Genomic DNA, 18,906 nt, shown 5'->3' on the forward strand with positions numbered 1-18,906 from the left:
CGCAGGCCGGAGAATCGCCGGAGACACCCAAAATGGCGATTCTCCGGCACCCCCGCTATTCTCAGGCCCAGATGGGCCGAGCGGCCAGGCCAAAACGGCGGGTTCCCCCCCGGCGCCATCCACACCTGGTCGCTGCCGTCGTGAGCGGTGCGTGAACGCTGGGGGGGGCGGCCTGCGGGGGGGGGGGGGGGGGGGGGAGGGAGGGATCCTGCACCGGGGGGTACCTCAAATGTGGGGTGGCCCGCGATCGGTGCCCACCGATCGTCGGGCCATCCTCTCTGAAGGAGGACCTCCTTCCTTCCGCGGTCCCACAAGATCCGTCAGACATCTTCTTGCGGGGCGGACTTAGAGAGGACGGCAACCACGCATGCGCGGGTTGGAACCGGCCAACCCGCGCATGCGCGGATGACGCCCGTTATGCGACGCTGGCCGCATCATCTATGCGGTAGCCGCCTTTACGCGGGCGACAAGGCCTGGCGCGTGTAGATGACGTGGCCCCGATCCTGGGCCTGAATCGGTCAGGATCGGGGCCGTTTTGCGCCGTCGTGAACCACGACGTCGCGACCACTTTGGCACGGGAGTGTAGAATCCCGCAGCCGATCGCTCGTCACAATGGGGAACTCTGGCGAGCAGAGCTCCCCACTGTACAAAACGGCCACGGCTGCACGTTCCCCGTCAGGCCCCTTATTCAATGCGAGTTGTTTTGAATAGCCATGTGTTTCCCAGCACTGCAAGCGCTGGGAAACATGCGGCTAAACAAGCTCGCTAGGGGGCCCAATGTTTGTGGCTGGTGGCAGACTGGCAATGAGCTCTGCGCTCGTAATCCAGAGGCCTTTGTCATAATATGCACCCGTGCACATCATGAGGTAAAAGCAGGCAGTGACAGACACCCAGGTGAGCCAATCAACATCCAGAACAGAACACGACCAATCACCACACAACACCAGAGGGGGGGCTTCCAACTATAAAACACACGAGGCATCAGCACTCTGCCTCCTTCAACTGGTGACAACTGTAGTGACAGTTAGTGTGTACAAATCATTCAACACCTTCTACACGTGGATCAGAACTAGCCTGGTCTAGATAGTTAATGTTAGTTTACTTAGAGTAGTAGAGTGTCAACCCACAGGCAGCTGTGTGCTTCGTTACTGAAGTTTAATAAATCTTATTGAACCAACGCCTACGTTTGGTGTATGCTTGATCATTTCACTGCATCGTGTTGCAGTCCATGTTACCCCTGGGTGAATAACACGACTGATGCTTCAGAAACAGGAGTTCAAATCCCTTCATGCCATCTGGAGAAATACAACTTCAGTTAACTGATCTGGAATAAAATCAATAATGATCATGAAACTACTGGTTGTTATAAGGCCATTCAGGTGTGGAAATCTGTCACCCTTACCTGGCCTGACTCCAGATCCACAGTAATGATGCTTAACTGCTCTCTGAAATGGTCTAAGAAGCCATTCAGTTGTCGGCAGCTCACCTGCAACTGCTCAGGGGCAATTGGGGATGGGCAATGAATACTGGCCTTGCGAGCGACACTAACTTCCCAAGAGCATTTTTAGAAATCATCCAGGATGGAGAGAGGGAAAGTGAAGGAAAGCTATGATTGGTTCTTGGATCATGTCATGGACAGCAGAAAAGGTAAATGATAATCCATTGGATGTGATGCCATTTGATAAAGTGCCGCACAGAAGGGTGATTCACGAGGTGAGATCGCATGGGATTAGGGGTAATTTATTAACTTGGATAGTTAACAGGAAACAGTGAGTCGGGATAAATGGCTCTTTTTCTGGATGGCAAGATGTAACTAGTGGGGTGCCACAGGGTTCGGTTCTTGGGCCCCAGCTATTCACAATCTATATTAACGACTTGGCTGCAGGGATAGAAGGGATCAGTAGCCAAATTTGCAGATGACACAGAAATATGTGGGACAATAAGTTGCAATGAAGAAATAAGAACCTTACAAATGGATATTGATAGGTTAGGGGAGTGGGCCAAATTGTGTCACATGTAGTTTAAAGTGGATAAATGTGAGGTCATCCATTTTGGTCGAAGAAATGGAAAGGCAACTTATTATCTAAATGGGGAGAGACTTTGGGGTGCTCCGATGCAGAGGGATCTCGGTGTCCTTGTGCATAAGTCACAGAATACGAGCATGCAGGTGTAGCAGATAATAAGGAAAGCAATGTTGACATTTATAGTAAAAGGAATTGAGTATGAAGGTAAGGAAGTGTTGTTCGAACTATACAAGCAATTGGTAAGACCGCACCTGGAGTATTTTGCACAGATTTTGTCCCCTTATTTGAGGAAAGATGTAGTGGCATTGGAGGCAGTTCAGAGGAGGTTCACTACATTGATTCCAGAGATGAGGGGTTTGTCATATGAGGAGAGATTGAATAGTTTAGGCCTTTACTCTCTAGAGTTTAGAAGATCCCCGTCATCTTGAGAAGGGGAGAATGAATAAGAACAGACATTTCCAGATGAATAGGGGTGGTGAAAGGTTACTCTGCACAGCAGACAAAAAGCTTTGGTGAAGAAGAAACCACAATAATTGGAAAACTGTTGATGAAGGTTGGGTTTCAGAGAAGGTATGATGGGAAACTAAGACGATGTCAAGGTAAATAATAGGAAGAACCATAATCCAAATTGGTTTACCTTTGTCATCTCATTAGGTTTCAATTAAACAAGATGCTGATCATTTTATCTTCTATATAATCAAACAAATGTTGATGTTATACAGCTGAAAATAATGTAGTCGTTGATAATTCTTTAAAACAGCTGGATCGGCATTGGTGTTGTCTCATGGTTTAAATGAAAACATAAATAGGAAAATAATCAGTTTGAAGATGGCTCGCAATGCAAGCATACATGTTCATTAATTAACTAATTCTGCAGATAGCTGAACCAATGGATTTAATTAACTTTTAGACAGCTGCTGTTTCAATGCTAGACCGATCAACAAATCTGACTCATTGTTTCAGCTCATCAGCCATATTCTTTTACAGCTTGTGGTCAGGTTAGTTAGTAATCTTGGCCAATCAATAATGATATTCCTATTTCCTCTTCACTCATCTCTAACCAAAGTAGTCTTTTACATTTTTCTCTTTTTTACATGTATTGTTCAATTATATTATCCAGCATTAATTATTTTTAAAATATATGCCAGCATTCCATTCAATTTATGAGACACGGTAGATATTGTGCCACATGGGTTAACATTGCATTATACTCTTAAGATGCTTAAGTGTACTTGTGACATTCCATTACACAAAATACTTTGTGATGCTGCTTGTTTTCGCGAAATCTGTAGACATGTTGTGCATTTCAATCCAAATCACATTTGTTTATGAAGTTAATTTGGACCCACTGTAATTGAAAATTGGCTTGAATTCACTCATTAAACTGTTAGCTGCAATCTAATTTTAACTTCACACATTAACAAAGTTTGACATGCAATGGGTATAACACTGTCTTGACAGGCAACTTGCTATTTAGGGCGGTGAACTGGCTCTTGGCTCTGATGTGTATTTTAAGGAAGCTTGCACTTCATTCTGCTTGTTCTCTGATGTAGATGTAAAAGATCCCATGCCCTCATTTGAAGAAGTTAAGAGGAATTATCTCCCGTGCCTTGGCCAACATCTGTCCCTGTGCCAACATTGTTAAACAAATGATTTTTCTGTTGTTTATGGGAGCTTGCTGCATGCAAAATGGTTGCAGCACCCACTACATTATATGAATAATTGGTTTGGAGGTATTTGAATGGCTGCTTTAAGATGTGCTGCAATCATCAAAGGCACTAGGTAAAATGCAAGTTCTTTTTTTACTTAAAACAAACTTGTCATTTTAGCAGTGGCGTTTGAAATTTTAGGATGCTGCACATGAATAATTGAGACATGTCATGCAACAAGTGTTGCATACTTGTGAGGGAAATATTGACCTGGATGTGGAAATCCAGGTTCCATTTCAAACTGATCCTTGGGGTGGGGAGGAGAGTGGGGCTAAAGACATGCATTGCACAGGTCGGAAACTCAAATTCAGCAGAGCCATTTGATTTCGCTCCTGAGTACAAAGGCACCAAACTTTCATTGCTCCAATCGCATTAGTAGTGTGGGAACTACAATTTTATGGAGCAGCAAAAACACATGTGAAGGAAGGAGTTAATATCTGTTTAAGTATCATGATCTGAAGTTATTTAATTCCATGTACTTTAAAATTAAAATACAACACTCTGCAGCTTTCACGTGTGGAAAAGAAAACAGACACCCTCCTCTGGAGTACATTGAATGTCAGGCCATCTGCTGGTGTAGCTTAGAATAAACCATTATCCATCTGTTTTTGCAATTTCAATAAATTCCACTGTTTACATTTCCAAAGGTTTCCTAAGGTTTGTTATTTATAGCTAAGCCTATTATGAATGCTTAGCTGAGTTTCAAAATATCCAAAATCACTTATCTCTGCACAGGACTGCACAGACATGTTGATTTGCAGTTTAACTAAGTATTAAAGGATTAGTTATTAGTTATCTTCAGTGTGGGTAGTGAAATAGATGTTTGTTACTACAACATACGAACCACTTGAGGCGATTTACATTTTTGAATGAATTTCATGAATTAGAGCTTTTTCAGTATTTATTTCAATATAAATTTGGAGTACCCAATTATTTTTTTTCCAATTAAGGGGCAATTTAGCCAGGCCAATCCACCTAACCTGCACATCTTTGGATTGTGGGGGTGAAACCTACGCAGACATGGGGAGAATGTGCAAACTCTACACGGACAGTGACCCAGGGCTGGGATTCACGGAACACGGGTCCTCAGCGCCGTAGTCCCAATGCTAACCATTGTGCCACATGCCGCCCTAGCTTTTTCAGTATTAAGTATATAAGAGTATTAGAGTCTTAGTATTAGATTGTTCAATGTTTTTTTCACCTCTACATGGCTGCTGTAATCTGCCAGCAATGGATTTTGGTTGAGTGGATATTGGGGATACATGGAGGAGCATGAAGGGAACATAGGAATATTAAGGTGCATGGGATATGACAGGGCATGGAAATGGAATTGGGGGCACAGAAGTGGTTTGGGGAAGATACAGAAACATGGGTGCATTGAGGGGGCATAGAGGTGGCATGGAGAATATGAGTGGACATGGGAGATAGGTGGTGGGTTCGAAGAGTGAATGGTGAGTGTTTGAGGGCCTTACATTCATTGTTAAATCTGGGCCAATGTTTCAGTAAATAGAGGAGGGTATTCTAACCTGCTGGTTTAGCCATCAACCCACCTCTGTTGCCACCTTGGGCCTTCCTAGGGAGGTTGTGGTTCCAAATCCATCCACCTTGCCTTTCTGGCACAAAAACATGGCTTCTTTTAAAACATCCTTTTAAAAGAAGTTTCCCAACTTGACAATGAATAGGCAAGTAAACAAATCAATTTTCAGTGTAATCAAGAGAGCCCAATCGTCAGAGGGGAAATGTGTTCCCTTGTGCTACACTAACCGCAGTGATGATGGTAACAACATTCAAAATAAATTATCAAAATCTGAGCATTGTGACAGTAACATTGTGTGCTTACTTTTCTGTAATTGGACAGTAACATAATGGATATAAGTCAAGGATTGCTTCAACCACAAGTAGTGTTTTGAATCATAAAAAGAGGTATAAAAGGGGGATACAAGCAGAGAGAAAGTGTAGACAACTTCAGGAAGAGTGACACTCAGAGGACTGAGTCAGTAGAGGCCAGAGGATACAGTCAAGAGAGGCTCAGGGGACAAGAGCCAAGGGCATAGGCCTGAGGGCATAAATCTCTTCCTGTCATTGAAACATCTACCCAGGGCATAAGGGGATTATCATTCTATATTGTGTGCTGAGAACTGTGGTTCAAATGCTGTATTGCATCAAGTCTTACATGTGCTAAATAAAGTTTAATCCCTGCCATCAAGATGGGTCAACATCAAATCATTTAGGGTTTATCAAAACCTAAGAAAGTAATGCAATCAAACTTGCCCTCCCAAAATGTTCCTGCAAAGTGCTAATTGCAAATACCCCTCTAAATCACATTTTAACTGGCTGTTTCAGGCCTCTCCCACTCAGGACTAGCGGGTTTGTTTGGTCCAGCATTGCATCTTCCTTTCAACATACACATGCTGTCCGAAAGCCAGTTAATATTAGGAGCTTACCCACTTCATTGTACCCTGGTTTGTACTCTCTAATGAGACTTTTACCCATTTACAGCATTGACCAAATCAAAAATGACTTGCTGCTGTTCTAGCTACTGCCCCCATTCTTGCTGAAAATAAGGCAGTAGAAAGATCAAAGAAACTTTGGTGTTTTCTAACATTCATCTAAGCACAATCTTATTTCTTAACCAACTATTGTCCTTGTCAAAATTGCATTTGGCAGAGGAATATATGTACACAGGGTGAAATTTATTGCCCAAAAAAAGAGTCCCATTTTTGGCGCGTATGAAAGGGTGTTTCTTGACGCCTGCAGCGGTGAGGTCAACAACACTATCAAACGGAGCTCTTTTTTCCTGGCCTTGGTTGGAACGCCCCGTACTGACAAGCTCAATTCCGATGGCCTGGAAGACTCCCCCTCCCCCAGGTGGATGTTATTCCTGGTCCGCGTTTGTGTGGACAAGTGCTAGATGCCACCATGTTGAGGTCTCCCAGGCGCGGGCGTTCATTACCGGGAGAATCAGATGGGGACACATTTAACTGAGCCTAATGGCTCACTTAAATATGTAAATCTTTCCAAGCATTGCAAATCCCACGAGAGGCCCCTCGCGAGATTGAATGGCTTTGTCGCATCAATGAGTCAGGCACGACAAGGCCGTTCGATCGCGCCCATAGATAGGATCCATTTTGCTTCTGTGCCATGTGAATTGGCTCTTCTGGCTGTGGTGGAGTGTGTGTTGGGTTTTTATCTCCCCATGTCCTGGGAGAGTACAATTGGGTCAGGGAAATGGGAAGTGGGGAGATGGGCGATTTTGTAGCTGAGTGGAGGGGGTGGTGGGGAGGTGAATCGGGCAGGGCAGTGGAGGAGCAGTCAGGTCTTCTGCCTGTCCTCCCCAACCTCATCAACTGTTCCATGGAATTTTGTCTGCATTTGGAAAAATCTTAGCAACTTTGCAGCTGCCCTTACTTTGGAAAAGAGGTCCATCCCCAAAATTTGGGACAAGGTTTACACCTTAGTCTTCAGACTTGGGACAATTCTGCTCCACTGCATTTTCTGGAATGTTTTGACCAGTTGTGTTGCCCTTAATTTTTAAGCTTCTGAGACTCTGAGGGTTGGATTTCTTTCTTCACTTCTGAGACTATGGGCCTTCTGAGGTGTGATCATATTGGATCTGTACTGTATCACGGCAGGCTTGAAAGTTCCTGAATAAAAGGATGAACATCCTGTTGCAGCAGGGTTTGGACCATGACTAAAAATGATGCAAGAGGCCTGATAGAGTACAATAGATTAAGGAAAGGACTTTCATCAAAAATAATTTTTAAAATATTATTTTTCCACATTGCTCCACGTAGCATCTCTTATTAGACAAGTAAGACAACCTGAGGTGAAAGCTTCATCACAGTCTTTCACCTGTATTATACTATGGCACAGGATGACGAAAGAACTAATTTGTGATGATATGGTACATTTGACATTTGCAGGGATTCCGAAATGCTTCACAGCCAACTAATTTACCTTATTGAAGAATAGTCACTACTATCATTCAGGCAAATGCACCTGCCAGTTGGTGCACAAGTAATGTCTTGGAGATTCAAAATTAATAACCAGGTAGCATATTTGTGTTTTCTTCACTTTGGGAAGCATGATGGTAAGGGGACCAGGAGAACTCTGCTCTCCTTTGAATATTACTGTGGGGCAATTTATGTTGGACTCTGATAATATAAAACTTCCTGTTGTGTTGTTTTGTTTTTCTTCTCCTGCTCTCCTCTAAAGTGAAATATGCCACGGTCATGTAATGCTCTAATTAGCAGACTGTTCAAGGCTGATTGCATGTATTCAATGGGAGTAGCTGAAATTGAATAATTGCTGAAACTGAGATCTAGTGCTGTGGCTACTGGGACATCTGTTAGAGAATTTTATCATTCTAAATGAATATTTTGTAATGTATGCATTCCAAACTTCCGTCACAACAGGAAAGTCCTCCACGGAGATTCAGGACAGAAATAGAAATGGTAATGTTCGGTGTGAACTGAATGCAAAATATAGAACCATTGCAGAGACGATGCTTCCTGCATTTACAAATGGTTTTTCACAATATTTAACAATGGAAGTTTTTGTGTTAACAACATTATTGATGCAAGGCTGACTGATGTTTTGGAAACTTGTGGAAAACTTTCACAATTGCTACAAAAATGTATTTTGTGCTAATGTATCGAAAAATCTCTCCGTAAAGTTGATCAGAATTTAGGAATCAGGGCATCAGCAATGCCCATTGAGGTCATTCTATTTCTTCTATTTTAGAGACATGGGGCGAAACTCTCCCCCAACGGCGCGATGTCCGCCGACTGGCGCCAAAAACAGCGCCAATCAGACGGGCATCGCGCCGGCCCAAAGGTGCGGAATGCTCCGCATCTTTGGGGGCCGAGCCCCAACATTGAGGGGCTAGGCCGACGCCGGAGGGATTTCCGCCCCGCCAGCTGGCGGAAATGGCGTTTGTTGCCCCGCCAGCTGGCGGAAATGGCATTTGGTGCCCCGCCAGCTGGCGCGGGAATGCGGCGCATGCGCGGGAGCGTCAGCGGCTGCCGACAGTTTCCCGCGCATGCGCAGTGGGGAGAGTCTCTTCCGCCTCCGCCATGGTGGAGGCCGTGGCGGAGGCGGAAGGGAAAGAGTGCCCCCACGGCACAGGCCCGCCGGCGGATCGGTGGGCTCTGATCGCGGGCCAGGCCACCGTGGGGGCACCCCCCGGGGTCAGATCGCCCCGCACCCCGCCCCCCCCAGGACCCCGGAGCCCTCCCACGCCGCCTGGTCCCGCCGGTAAATACCAGCTTAGATTTACGCCGGCGGGACAGGCAATTTCTGGGCGGGACTTCGGCCCATCCGGACCGGAGAATTGAGCAGGGGGTCCCGCCAACCGGCGCGGCCCGATTCCCGCCCCCGCCCAATCTCCGGTACCGGAGACTTCGGCGGGGGCGGGATTCACGGCGGCCAACAGCCATTCTCCGACCCGCTGGGGGGTCGGAGAATGACGCCCATGAACATATTATCGAGACTGACACTTCAATGCACACTGAAGAGTGCTGTACTTTTTGAGATAACATATGTTGAATGAGATATGTTAAACTACAGCTCCGTTTGTCTTGGTAAAAATTGAATCACTGTAGCCAGCCAGCACAGAAATGGCAGGTGCACAGGACTTGATGTGAGCATTGCTGAAAAAATAAGATTTTTCTTGTCTAAGCTTTTCGCCTTGCACTCATCAGGGCAAATGTAATGCGAACAACAATTTACTCTGTATGAGAAGAGTGGCAAGTGGACTCTGATTGATAGAGCCGTTGCCACAGAGAATGTACCAGTCGGTGGGGATGGTGCATTCTCCATGACAACGCCTCTATCAATCAGAGTCTGCTTGGTAACCAATCAACACTCTCTTCTCATACACTATAAATTGTTGTTTGTTTTACATTTGGTATTCTTGCGAATTGTCCTGAGGAATGCAAGTTGAAAAGCTTTGACAAAATATCATCTCTTTTTGAGCACTATTTGGTGAGAGTTAGGATGCCAACAGCAGAGTTTTGGATTAACTCAATTTATGGGTATCAAAATCACTTCAGTATAATTAGTTAGGTTATGTAGCAGGATAAGCTCCAGGATTACTTATAATTGAATTGATTACATTTTTTAAAATAATCAATAGATTTTGAACAAAGTAGCAGAAAATGTTTGCCCCCCTGTTTTCCTATGGGGTGAACAGCAGCTCAATTATACTGTCCTAAAATCCCCATTAATCTGCAGGACATTGTCACCATCATTTACTTTTCAAAGACTATAGAGATTCACATTTTAAACTCAGCTGTCGGCTAGTCTACTTTTTCGCACTAATTTACTGACCAGTCAGTCCCGACACATTGCTAATCGGTTGTGATTTTCTTTTTTTCAACTAGGCAGAACAAGACAACAGGCACCCACTGCCAACTTTTGCCAATTTGCACATAGAGGTTCTAGACGAAAACAACCAAGCCCCCTACTTTGAACAAACTATCTACCAGGGCTTCATCGTTGAGTCTGCTCCAGTGGGAACAACTCTTTCAGACAGTCGGAATTTAACGACACCTTTAAGAATTGTAGCCCTGGACAATGATGTGGAGGAGGTGAGTGTTGCTGATGTGCATATCCCATAATTTGGACTTTAGATAAAAGATATATTTATTTGGGGGGGGGGGGAAATGAAAATTGTCACAAGATCTGCTGCAGTATTTATTGGCTTCAGTTTCATTTTAAAATGTTCCCTGAGATTTGAAAGGTGAACAGCCTTGATAGCCTCCAAGCACTGCAGAACCAATTCCATTTGTAACATTTTGCGATGGTTAGATGATGTTGAGGATATTTTAATCTCATCTTCATGGAATCAGGTTTTCATTTGTTTGAATCTTTTTTTGTCTGTTTATTTATAGGTGCCATCAGGTGCTACTCCTGTATGTATTTCTTGCTGTTCTATCTGTGTGTGTGTGTGCCTGATATTTTACCCGTTGCACGTTTTTGCTTCTTGTTAAGTCAGTTTAAAAAAAAACACTTCTGAAATAATCGTGTTTGCAGTTTTGTTCTAATTTATATTGCACTAAATTCTGTCCAACTGCTACCCTTCCCCCAGCATCCCACCCATCCACACGCAACCTGCATGAATCTGTAGTATACATGTATATATCTGACGCAGTAAGTTGCTGACATTGCAAGACCTTGCTCTTTAATTAAATAATAATGGATGACCATTGTTCTTGAACAGACAACGGAGGACAGGCAGGTTAATTTGGCAAATGAAATCCAGGGTCAAGCTTTTTCAGCAAATTCTTTTCCCTGGGTTAGGACGGATAGTAATTTTTCTTTTAGTATTTGATTGCAATTTAAGCAACTGTTCAATCACATTTTTCAAAATCCTACTTTCTAATGGCAGAACATTGTATGATAGCTCAATTGAGGATAATCATGACTGATTGAGAAAACGCTTGCTGAATACTTTAACAGATGACGGAATGTTAACGTCAGTGGAGACTTCCCGGCTGTTCTTATTGGCTGTGAAGATGGCCTCATGTTAAATTGAAACAATTGTCAGGATTCTTGATAAGAGAACCTGGCCTTCCAGACTCATATCTTAACACAGGTTTCCTGTTGGATAGCTGACCTATTTTATATATTACCAGTTGGAAAACTGAATTAATTCAACAACCTATTTTCAGCATTGTTGCAGTGTAAGATAATACGATGAGGTAGTATTAAATCACAATGGTGATTTATTAACAAAGGAAAAACTTTATATTATAGATCTAGACAAGACTGTTTCCCTCAACTTCCAGGCTTACCCTGATGATAGCTAGCTACTCAGGACCACACCCTGGCACCTGATAGGCTCAGATTTGCGTGGTCCATCACCAGAGGCTCCGGGCAGGTCACATGGCCCACGAAGGATCGCCCCTTAAAGGGGCCACACTATGATAAGCACGTCAGCATTTTTAAATGTTCTTCTGTGCAATTTAATTGAAATGCTGTGAGTGTTAGTGGGGGTCTAAATTTTCTACCCCCAAAATCAGACACTGGGATCGCAAAGCACGGTTAACTCACTCTTGTTGGTCGCAACTCAGGCAGAAGGCGAAATCTGTACTCCTTACCTGAGTGTACTGTGCAGCCAGTGCAAGTTGCGATGTTGATTGCTGGGACATGAGTAGGGGTCAGTATCCTGAGTGGCTAATGCAGGTAAAAGCAAGCCTGCACTGCTTGAAGTGCACCTTTTAAAGGGGAGGTGCATTGTGGCTGGAGCAGGTACTAGGAATATTTTGCGAGCTGAATCTGACGTAGAAAAGTCAGAAATATGGCAAAACATACAATAAAACATACTCCAAAGATTTCCAACACTGCACTGGAGGCCTTAGTGCAAAAGGAATAAAGGAGGAAAATGTCTCCCAAGCACAGGGGGCCCATGCTGAGAGGGCAGTAGGAACAGTTACCAATGGAGGTCAACCCAGGACTGAACCCCCAAAATCTTGGATACTGTGCCGCAAACAGTTGCGTGACCACACAAGTGGTGAAGCTCAGTGAATGTATATTCAAATCCCATATCCTACCAAATGAACCACCAGCCTCAGACACTGCTCATTTCACAACATTCCCAACATTCACCTGCCAACAATCCATATTAATCTTGATTCAAATATAACACTCATAAGCTTTACCTCACATACTTAGCAATGTACCAAAGCTCACACCTTGCACAAACTGTTCAATCAGACCAGCCAATCATGTTGCGTGACATTCACCAATACTTCCCTCTCCATTGTAGGGAAGGGCGCCACCCAACTGGAGGCAGCTGGAGCTAATTGCAAGAGAGCCTGTCCTGACCCAGAGGTGGTGCTGGCCATTATTGGGCTGCCCATTGCTGAGGCAGTAGGCAGCAGAAGTGCTGAAATCATCAGTGTTGACATTGTCCTCATGCTTAAACTTATTTTTCACATTCTACATCTCCCTCACCCCACACTTTCTTCTGATTTACATGCAACAATTGGTGCAAGTGACTGACCCCTCTCTTCTCTCTGCAATCTTAATTTTGTGCTTTGTTCTTTCGGATAAGTGCTGCCATGCAAGCTCAGACTGCTGCAATTGAATCCGAGGATGTCAGTGCTCAAAGGAGCTTGCAGGTTGTTACAGCATCCAGCAAGCTGTCCTCCAGCAGATTACTAGAATTACTGTTCTGGGAAGATGGCAGTTGCATAGAGCAATTGTTGTCCTCTCAGGAAGGCAGTATACATGCTCCCACCCCTTCATCTGTACTGTTGGTATTTCTCAGTCAGCCCAGACTGTTGTCACCCATACCGAGATAGTGCAATCCAAAGCCAGAGCTTCCAGACTCGATGTTTCTCCAGGTCATCCATCAAGGCTACTTAAAGCCTCCTTCACTGAAAGTTAGCAGCATTTTGTCATGTTTTTAATAATGATATAAAGATGCCAAACTATCATAAAGGATTGGGTAAACATGTTGTGGATTCATTTATTGAGACTCAGCACATGAGAGTATTTACACATTGGTAGAAAGCTTGAAGACACCAGCAACAGAGCTGCGTTTGCTGTGTTCTGTTAACAGGCCGAAGTGAATTGAGACTGAATTTCATGGCACACTTCCCTTCTAGTCAAGGCATGCTGCTTTAAAGGCATGTTACAACATCATCTTTTCCTTTTAATGATACTCCCCCCCCCCCCCCCCCCCCCCCACCCCCGTTTCCAAAGAAGTATAACTATTTACAATATATGATTATGTTTAGTTGTCGCAACTTAAGGGTATAGAATTGATGAATCTATGAGCCTCTAAAGCACAGAGATAATCTGCTGGTACACCCAGGTCTTGTCGTGGTAACCTTATCTGAAAATGTCTTTAATTGCTCACAGTGATCTGTGGGGTTGTCATACTTGGATGTTGTTCCTGGTTGCATTTGGGACCTTGTCTTAGATGCAGGAACTTCATATGGAACCAGTGGATGATTGGTATGTGCTCTAGACATGCCTCATACTTCTTGATGATGACTTCAATATCATTGTTCATATCTGGCCCCAATAGACAGCTGCTTGCACGTTTTATCTTCTGATCTATGCCCATGTGTGAGTGATGAAGTTGTTGAAGAATATTGGTTCACAAAGATTTCAGTATGATATCCTGCCTGCCTTGAAAAATGACTTACTGGGAGATGTCTAGCTCATCCTAGTAAAGCCCAAAATGTTCTCACGTATTCAGGGACATGCTGAATTGAATCAGGCTGTCCTTCAATGATGATTTTCCACAGGATTTTCCACAGGTTTTGTAATGTGGAATCTTTTGCTGTTTCTTCGTGTAGCTGCTGGCATTTACATTATGCAAAATATACCAGATGAATTTGGAAGACATCTTCAAGTTTGATGTCAAGGATCTATCTTCTCTTTTCACTGGGATAGATAATCTGCTAAGTGTATCCAATGTGATCATCAAGTTGCCTTGCTTGTACCCATTCTCACAGTCATAACCTTGAATCTCTATCAAGAGACGTACCAGTTTGGCGGGGCACTGTCCAGTATTTTTTGCCAGATTATTTCAACTAATTTGTGGTTGGTCGCTGCCATAAATCTTGTGTCAAATGCATAGGTATAAAAACATATGGGGCGCGATTCTCCGACCCCCCACCGGGTCGGAGAATCGCCGGGGGCCGGTGTGAATCCCGTCCCCGCCGTGTCCCGAATTCTCCGCCACCGGAGATTCGGCGGGGGGCGGGAATCGTGCCGCGCCAGTCGGCGGAAATCGCGGCGGACCCACCCCAGCGATTCTCCGGTCCGCTGTCAACCCACGGCAGCTGGCGTGGATTGAACCACCTTTCGAACGGTGGGACAAGGTGGCGCGGGCGGGCTCCGGGGTCCTGGGGGGGGCGCGGGGTGATCTGGCCCCGGGGGGTGCCCCCACGGTGGCCTGGCCTGCGATCGGGGCCCACCGATCCGCGAGCGGGCCTGTGCCATGGGGGGCACGCTTTTCCTTCCGCCTTCGCCATGGTCTTCACTATGGCGGAGGCGGAAGAGACCCCCTCTACTGCGCATGTGCGGGGATGCCGTGAGCGGCCGCTGACGATCCCGCGCATGCGTTGCACGGCAAAGTAATTTCCGTGCCAGCTGGCGGGGCGCCAATGGCCTTTCCCGCCAGCTGGCAGGGCAGAAATCACTCCGGCGCGGGCCTAGCCCCTCAAGGTGAGGGCTCGGCCCCTCAAGATGCGGAGCATTCCGCACCTTTGGGGCGGCGCGATGCCGGACTGATTTGCGCCGTTTTTGGCGCTGGTCAGCGGACATCGCGCCCATTGTGGAGAATCCCGCCCCTGATTCCAAACACCAAAGCTAATGTTTTTGATTGAACTTGAAGTAGTTAGATTATGTTATGGCAGAGATTGTGAAGCAAATGCAATTGGTTTGCCTTTTTCAGTATGCATGCTTCTAGACGTTTCTGTGAGGCAACTGCCTCCAGGATTATTGTCTCCTTGGGATGAAAAATTGCAATGTTGATGCATCTGATATTGACTGTTTAAGCGCTTCAAAGTGGTATTGGTCTTTGTGCCATAGGAAAGGCACATAATTTCTCAACAGTTCCATTGCGAGGACGTTTTAAATACCAAATTTGATATGTAAGGAGACAGGAAATCAAAGAGACCAAGACATCATTGAAGATCATCCTTATCTTGAAAAGTTGGCCTGGCTTTAATATCGTCTATTTTACTTGGATTAGGATGTATGCTGGCACTGGAATAAATAGAAACAAAGAAATTAATCCGCGTCACGTTGATGTCGTATTTTTCAGGCTGTTGAGCACCAAAGCTTCATTACGTGGCACGTGCATCAATAAGTGCAGATTATAGTCATGTTCTTGCTTTGTTCTACCAATAACAGCTATGTCATCAATGATACAGATGCAGGACATTTCTAGGACATACAATGTTCCTCAAACTGCATTCTCTCCACATTCTGAGATCCACACTCAGCGCCACGAGCCGCCATATGCACACACTTGACATCTCTCTCCAGCAGTGCCAACTCATGCTATCTCAAAGCTGTCCTTGTCCCCAGTTTCATTTCATTCTTCATCTCATTTGACACCTTAACACGTTTTAAAGAACGCAAGCTCCAACAACTCATCATACCAACGGCCATCCAGGACCCTCCACCCCTTCCCGCCCCTCGGATCCTAATGTTTCTAATCCCAACCCTTGCTGTGTATTCACCATATCCTCTGACCTTCCCCTCTCTCATATGGAACACGCTGTACTCAGCTTCATATCCTTATGCCCCCACCTCAATGAATTTCGGGCTCGACACGATGCTGAACTCTTCTTCCACCGTCTTCATCTCTGTGCTCAATTCTTCAGGCAGGACGACACCCCGGATGTGGACCTCCTAGGGAAGGCAAAGAGACGTTCATGGGGGGTTTCGTTGGTCGCGGTGCACAGGAGCGACCCAATGGAGTGAAGGGTGTCGGGGTGGACCTCCTGCCAGCGAGAGGCCGGGAGATTTCTGGACCGTAGGGCCAGCTGGACGTCCCTCCAGACCGTCCCATTCTCCCTCTCCACCTGCCCATTTCCCCGGGGATTGTAGCTGGTCGTCCTGCTTGAGGCGATACCCCTGTTGAGCAGGAACTGACGCAACTCATCGCTCATGAATGAGGATCCCCTGTCGCTGTGGATGTAGGCGGGGAAGCCGAACAGAGCGAAGATGTTGTTGAGGGCTTTGATGACGGTGGCAGACGGCATGTCAGGGCATGGGATGGCTAAGGGGAATCTGGAATATTCATCGACCACACTGAGGAAGTACCTGTTACAGTCGGTGGAGGGGAGGGGCCCTTTGAAGTCCATGCTGAGGCGTTCAAAGGGGCGGGAGGCCCTTGAGGAATGGTAACGTCTCGTCCACCGCGTGCATCGCGGCCTTGGCGATGTCGGCCTTGATACGGTTGAAGGCCTGGTGAGCCTCAGCCGTTCAGGGAAAAAGAGTGGATTGAATGAGTGGGCGGGCCTTGTCCGCATAGTTTGGGTCCCACTGGGCGTAATAAGAAAAGAACCCCAGGCATCGTTTGAGGGCCTTGGGGCAGTGGGGGAGAGGGAGTTCCATGAGGGGGCGCATGCGGTTGGGATCGGGCCCCAGAACTCCATTCTGGACCACATAGCCAAGGATGGCTAAGCGTTTCGTGCTGAACACGCACTTCTCCTTGTTGTAGGTTAGGTTGAGGAGAGTGACAGTGTGGAGAAATTTGGCAATGTTGGCGTCATGGACCTGCTGGTCGTGGCCGCAGATGGTCCAGGTATGGGAAAGTGGCCCGCATCCCGTACCGGTCAACCATTCGGTCCATTTCCCGTTGGAAAACCGAGACCCCGTTGGTGACGCCAAAGGGAACCCTAAGAAAGTAGTAAAGGCCTCGAAGGCAGTGTATGGGCGGTACGCCTTACGGATGGGGAGCTGCTGGTAGGCGGATTTCAGGTCCACAGTTGAGAAGACCTGTTACTGTGCAATCTGATTGACCATATCAGATATGCGTGGGAGGGGGTACGCGTCGAGCTGCGTGTACCTATTGATGGTCTGGCAGTAGTCCATGACCATCCTGTGTTTCTCTCCAGTTGTCACAACTACCACTTGGGCTCTCCAGGGGCTGTTGCTGGCCTCGATGATGCCTTCCCGAAGCAGTCACTGGACCTTGGACCTGATGAAGGTCCTGTCCTGGGCGCTGTATCGTCTGCTCCTGGTGGCGACAGGTTTGCAATCCGGGGTTAAGTTTGCAAATAGGGAAGGTGGGTCGACCTTTAGGGTCGCGAGGCCACATACAGTAAGCGGTGGTAGGGGCCCGCCGAATTTCAGTGTTAGGCTCTGGAGGTTGCACTGGAAGTCCAGGTCGAGTAGCAGGGCAGTGCGGAGGTTGGGGAGGACGTAAAGGGGGAAGCCGCTGAACTCCACGCCCTGGACAGTGAGAGTGGCGATGCAGTACCCCCGGATCTCCATGGAGTGGGACCCGGAGGCCAGGGAGATTCTCTGGTTAAAGGGGTGTATCGCGAGGGAGCAGCGCCTTACCGTATTGGGGTGAATGAAGCTCTCGGTGCTCCCGGAGTCCATCAGACAGGAGATCTCGTGCCCATCAATCTTCACGTTGGTAGAAGCCGTTGCCAGGTTGTGTGGGCAAGACTGGTCAACCGTGACCGAGGCGAGACGCGGCTGGCCGTCGGCGGTTGCGGGCAGCGCGCGGCCAGTTGAGGTGCCCGGGGGCATGGGTCCTGGAAGATGGCGGCGCCCACGGGCCACACGTGTCGTGGGCAAAACAAGATGGCTGCGTCTGATGACCCTGGGGAGAATAAGATGACAGCGCCCACGGGCCGCACGTGGTGGGGGTCGAACAAGATGGCGGCGCCCACGGGCCGCACGTGGTGGGGGTCGAACAAGATGGCGGCGCCCACGGGCCGCACGTGGGAGAGCTGGAACAAAAGCGGCGACTGAGCGGGCCTGGCACACCACAGCGAAGTGCCCCTTCTTGCCACAGGCCTTGCAAAAGGCGCTCCGGGCCGGGCAGCGCTGTCGGGGGTGTTTGGACTGCCCACAGAGGTCAAGCGTGGCTCCTTCTAAGAGCCGCTGGCGGATGTAATCGGATCCTATCCCTGTAACAAAAGCATCTCTCATGAGCAAGTTCGAGTGTTCCGTGGTCGAGACGGCCTGACAGTCACAGTCTCTAACTAGGGGAATCAGGGCACGCCAGAACTCTTACACTGACTCACCAGGAAGTTGACGACGAGTGGAGAGGAGGTGCCTGGTGTAGAGCGTGTTAGTCCGCTGAGCGTAGTTTTCCTTCAGTAGCGCCATGGCGTCTGCGTAGGTCGGCGTCCTGGATTAGTGGATAGATGTTGGAGCTCAGCCGCGTGTAAAGGATCTGAATCTTCTGAGCTTCTGGAATTGGGTCTGGCGCAGACCCGATGTATGCTTCGAAACAGGCGAGCCAATGTTCAAAGTCCTTTTTGGCATTGTCTGATTGCGGATGCAGCTGCAGGCGATCCGTCTTGATGCGGAGGTCCATCTTCTGAAAACTTAGTGTAATAAATTGATGCACGATCAATTACACAAAGACGAGACTTGGATGCAATTGAGGCTTTATTACACCAAGATGTGTGGCCTCCTACAGCAGCTGGCGAAATGGCTGCCGTACGAGGAGCACACAT

The 18,906-nt window shown here is 46.9% G+C and overlaps 1 protein-coding gene across 1 annotated transcript in view; it reads left to right on the forward strand.

Annotated features, from left to right (window-relative positions):
* pcdh15b (protocadherin-related 15b) overlaps positions 1 to 18,906 on the forward strand; it is a 2,356,722-nt gene that overhangs the window by 1,635,114 nt on the left and 702,702 nt on the right. The window contains exons 17-18 of the mRNA XM_072478931.1: positions 10,117 to 10,323; positions 10,627 to 10,647. Of these exons, the coding sequence (XP_072335032.1) occupies positions 10,117 to 10,323; positions 10,627 to 10,647 (228 nt within the window). The remainder of the gene's footprint in view (positions 1 to 10,116; positions 10,324 to 10,626; positions 10,648 to 18,906) is intronic.

The sequence above is a fragment of the Scyliorhinus torazame genome, chromosome 16 (genome assembly GCF_047496885.1).
Source record: "Scyliorhinus torazame isolate Kashiwa2021f chromosome 16, sScyTor2.1, whole genome shotgun sequence".
NCBI classification, from domain to species: domain Eukaryota; kingdom Metazoa; phylum Chordata; class Chondrichthyes; order Carcharhiniformes; family Scyliorhinidae; genus Scyliorhinus; species Scyliorhinus torazame.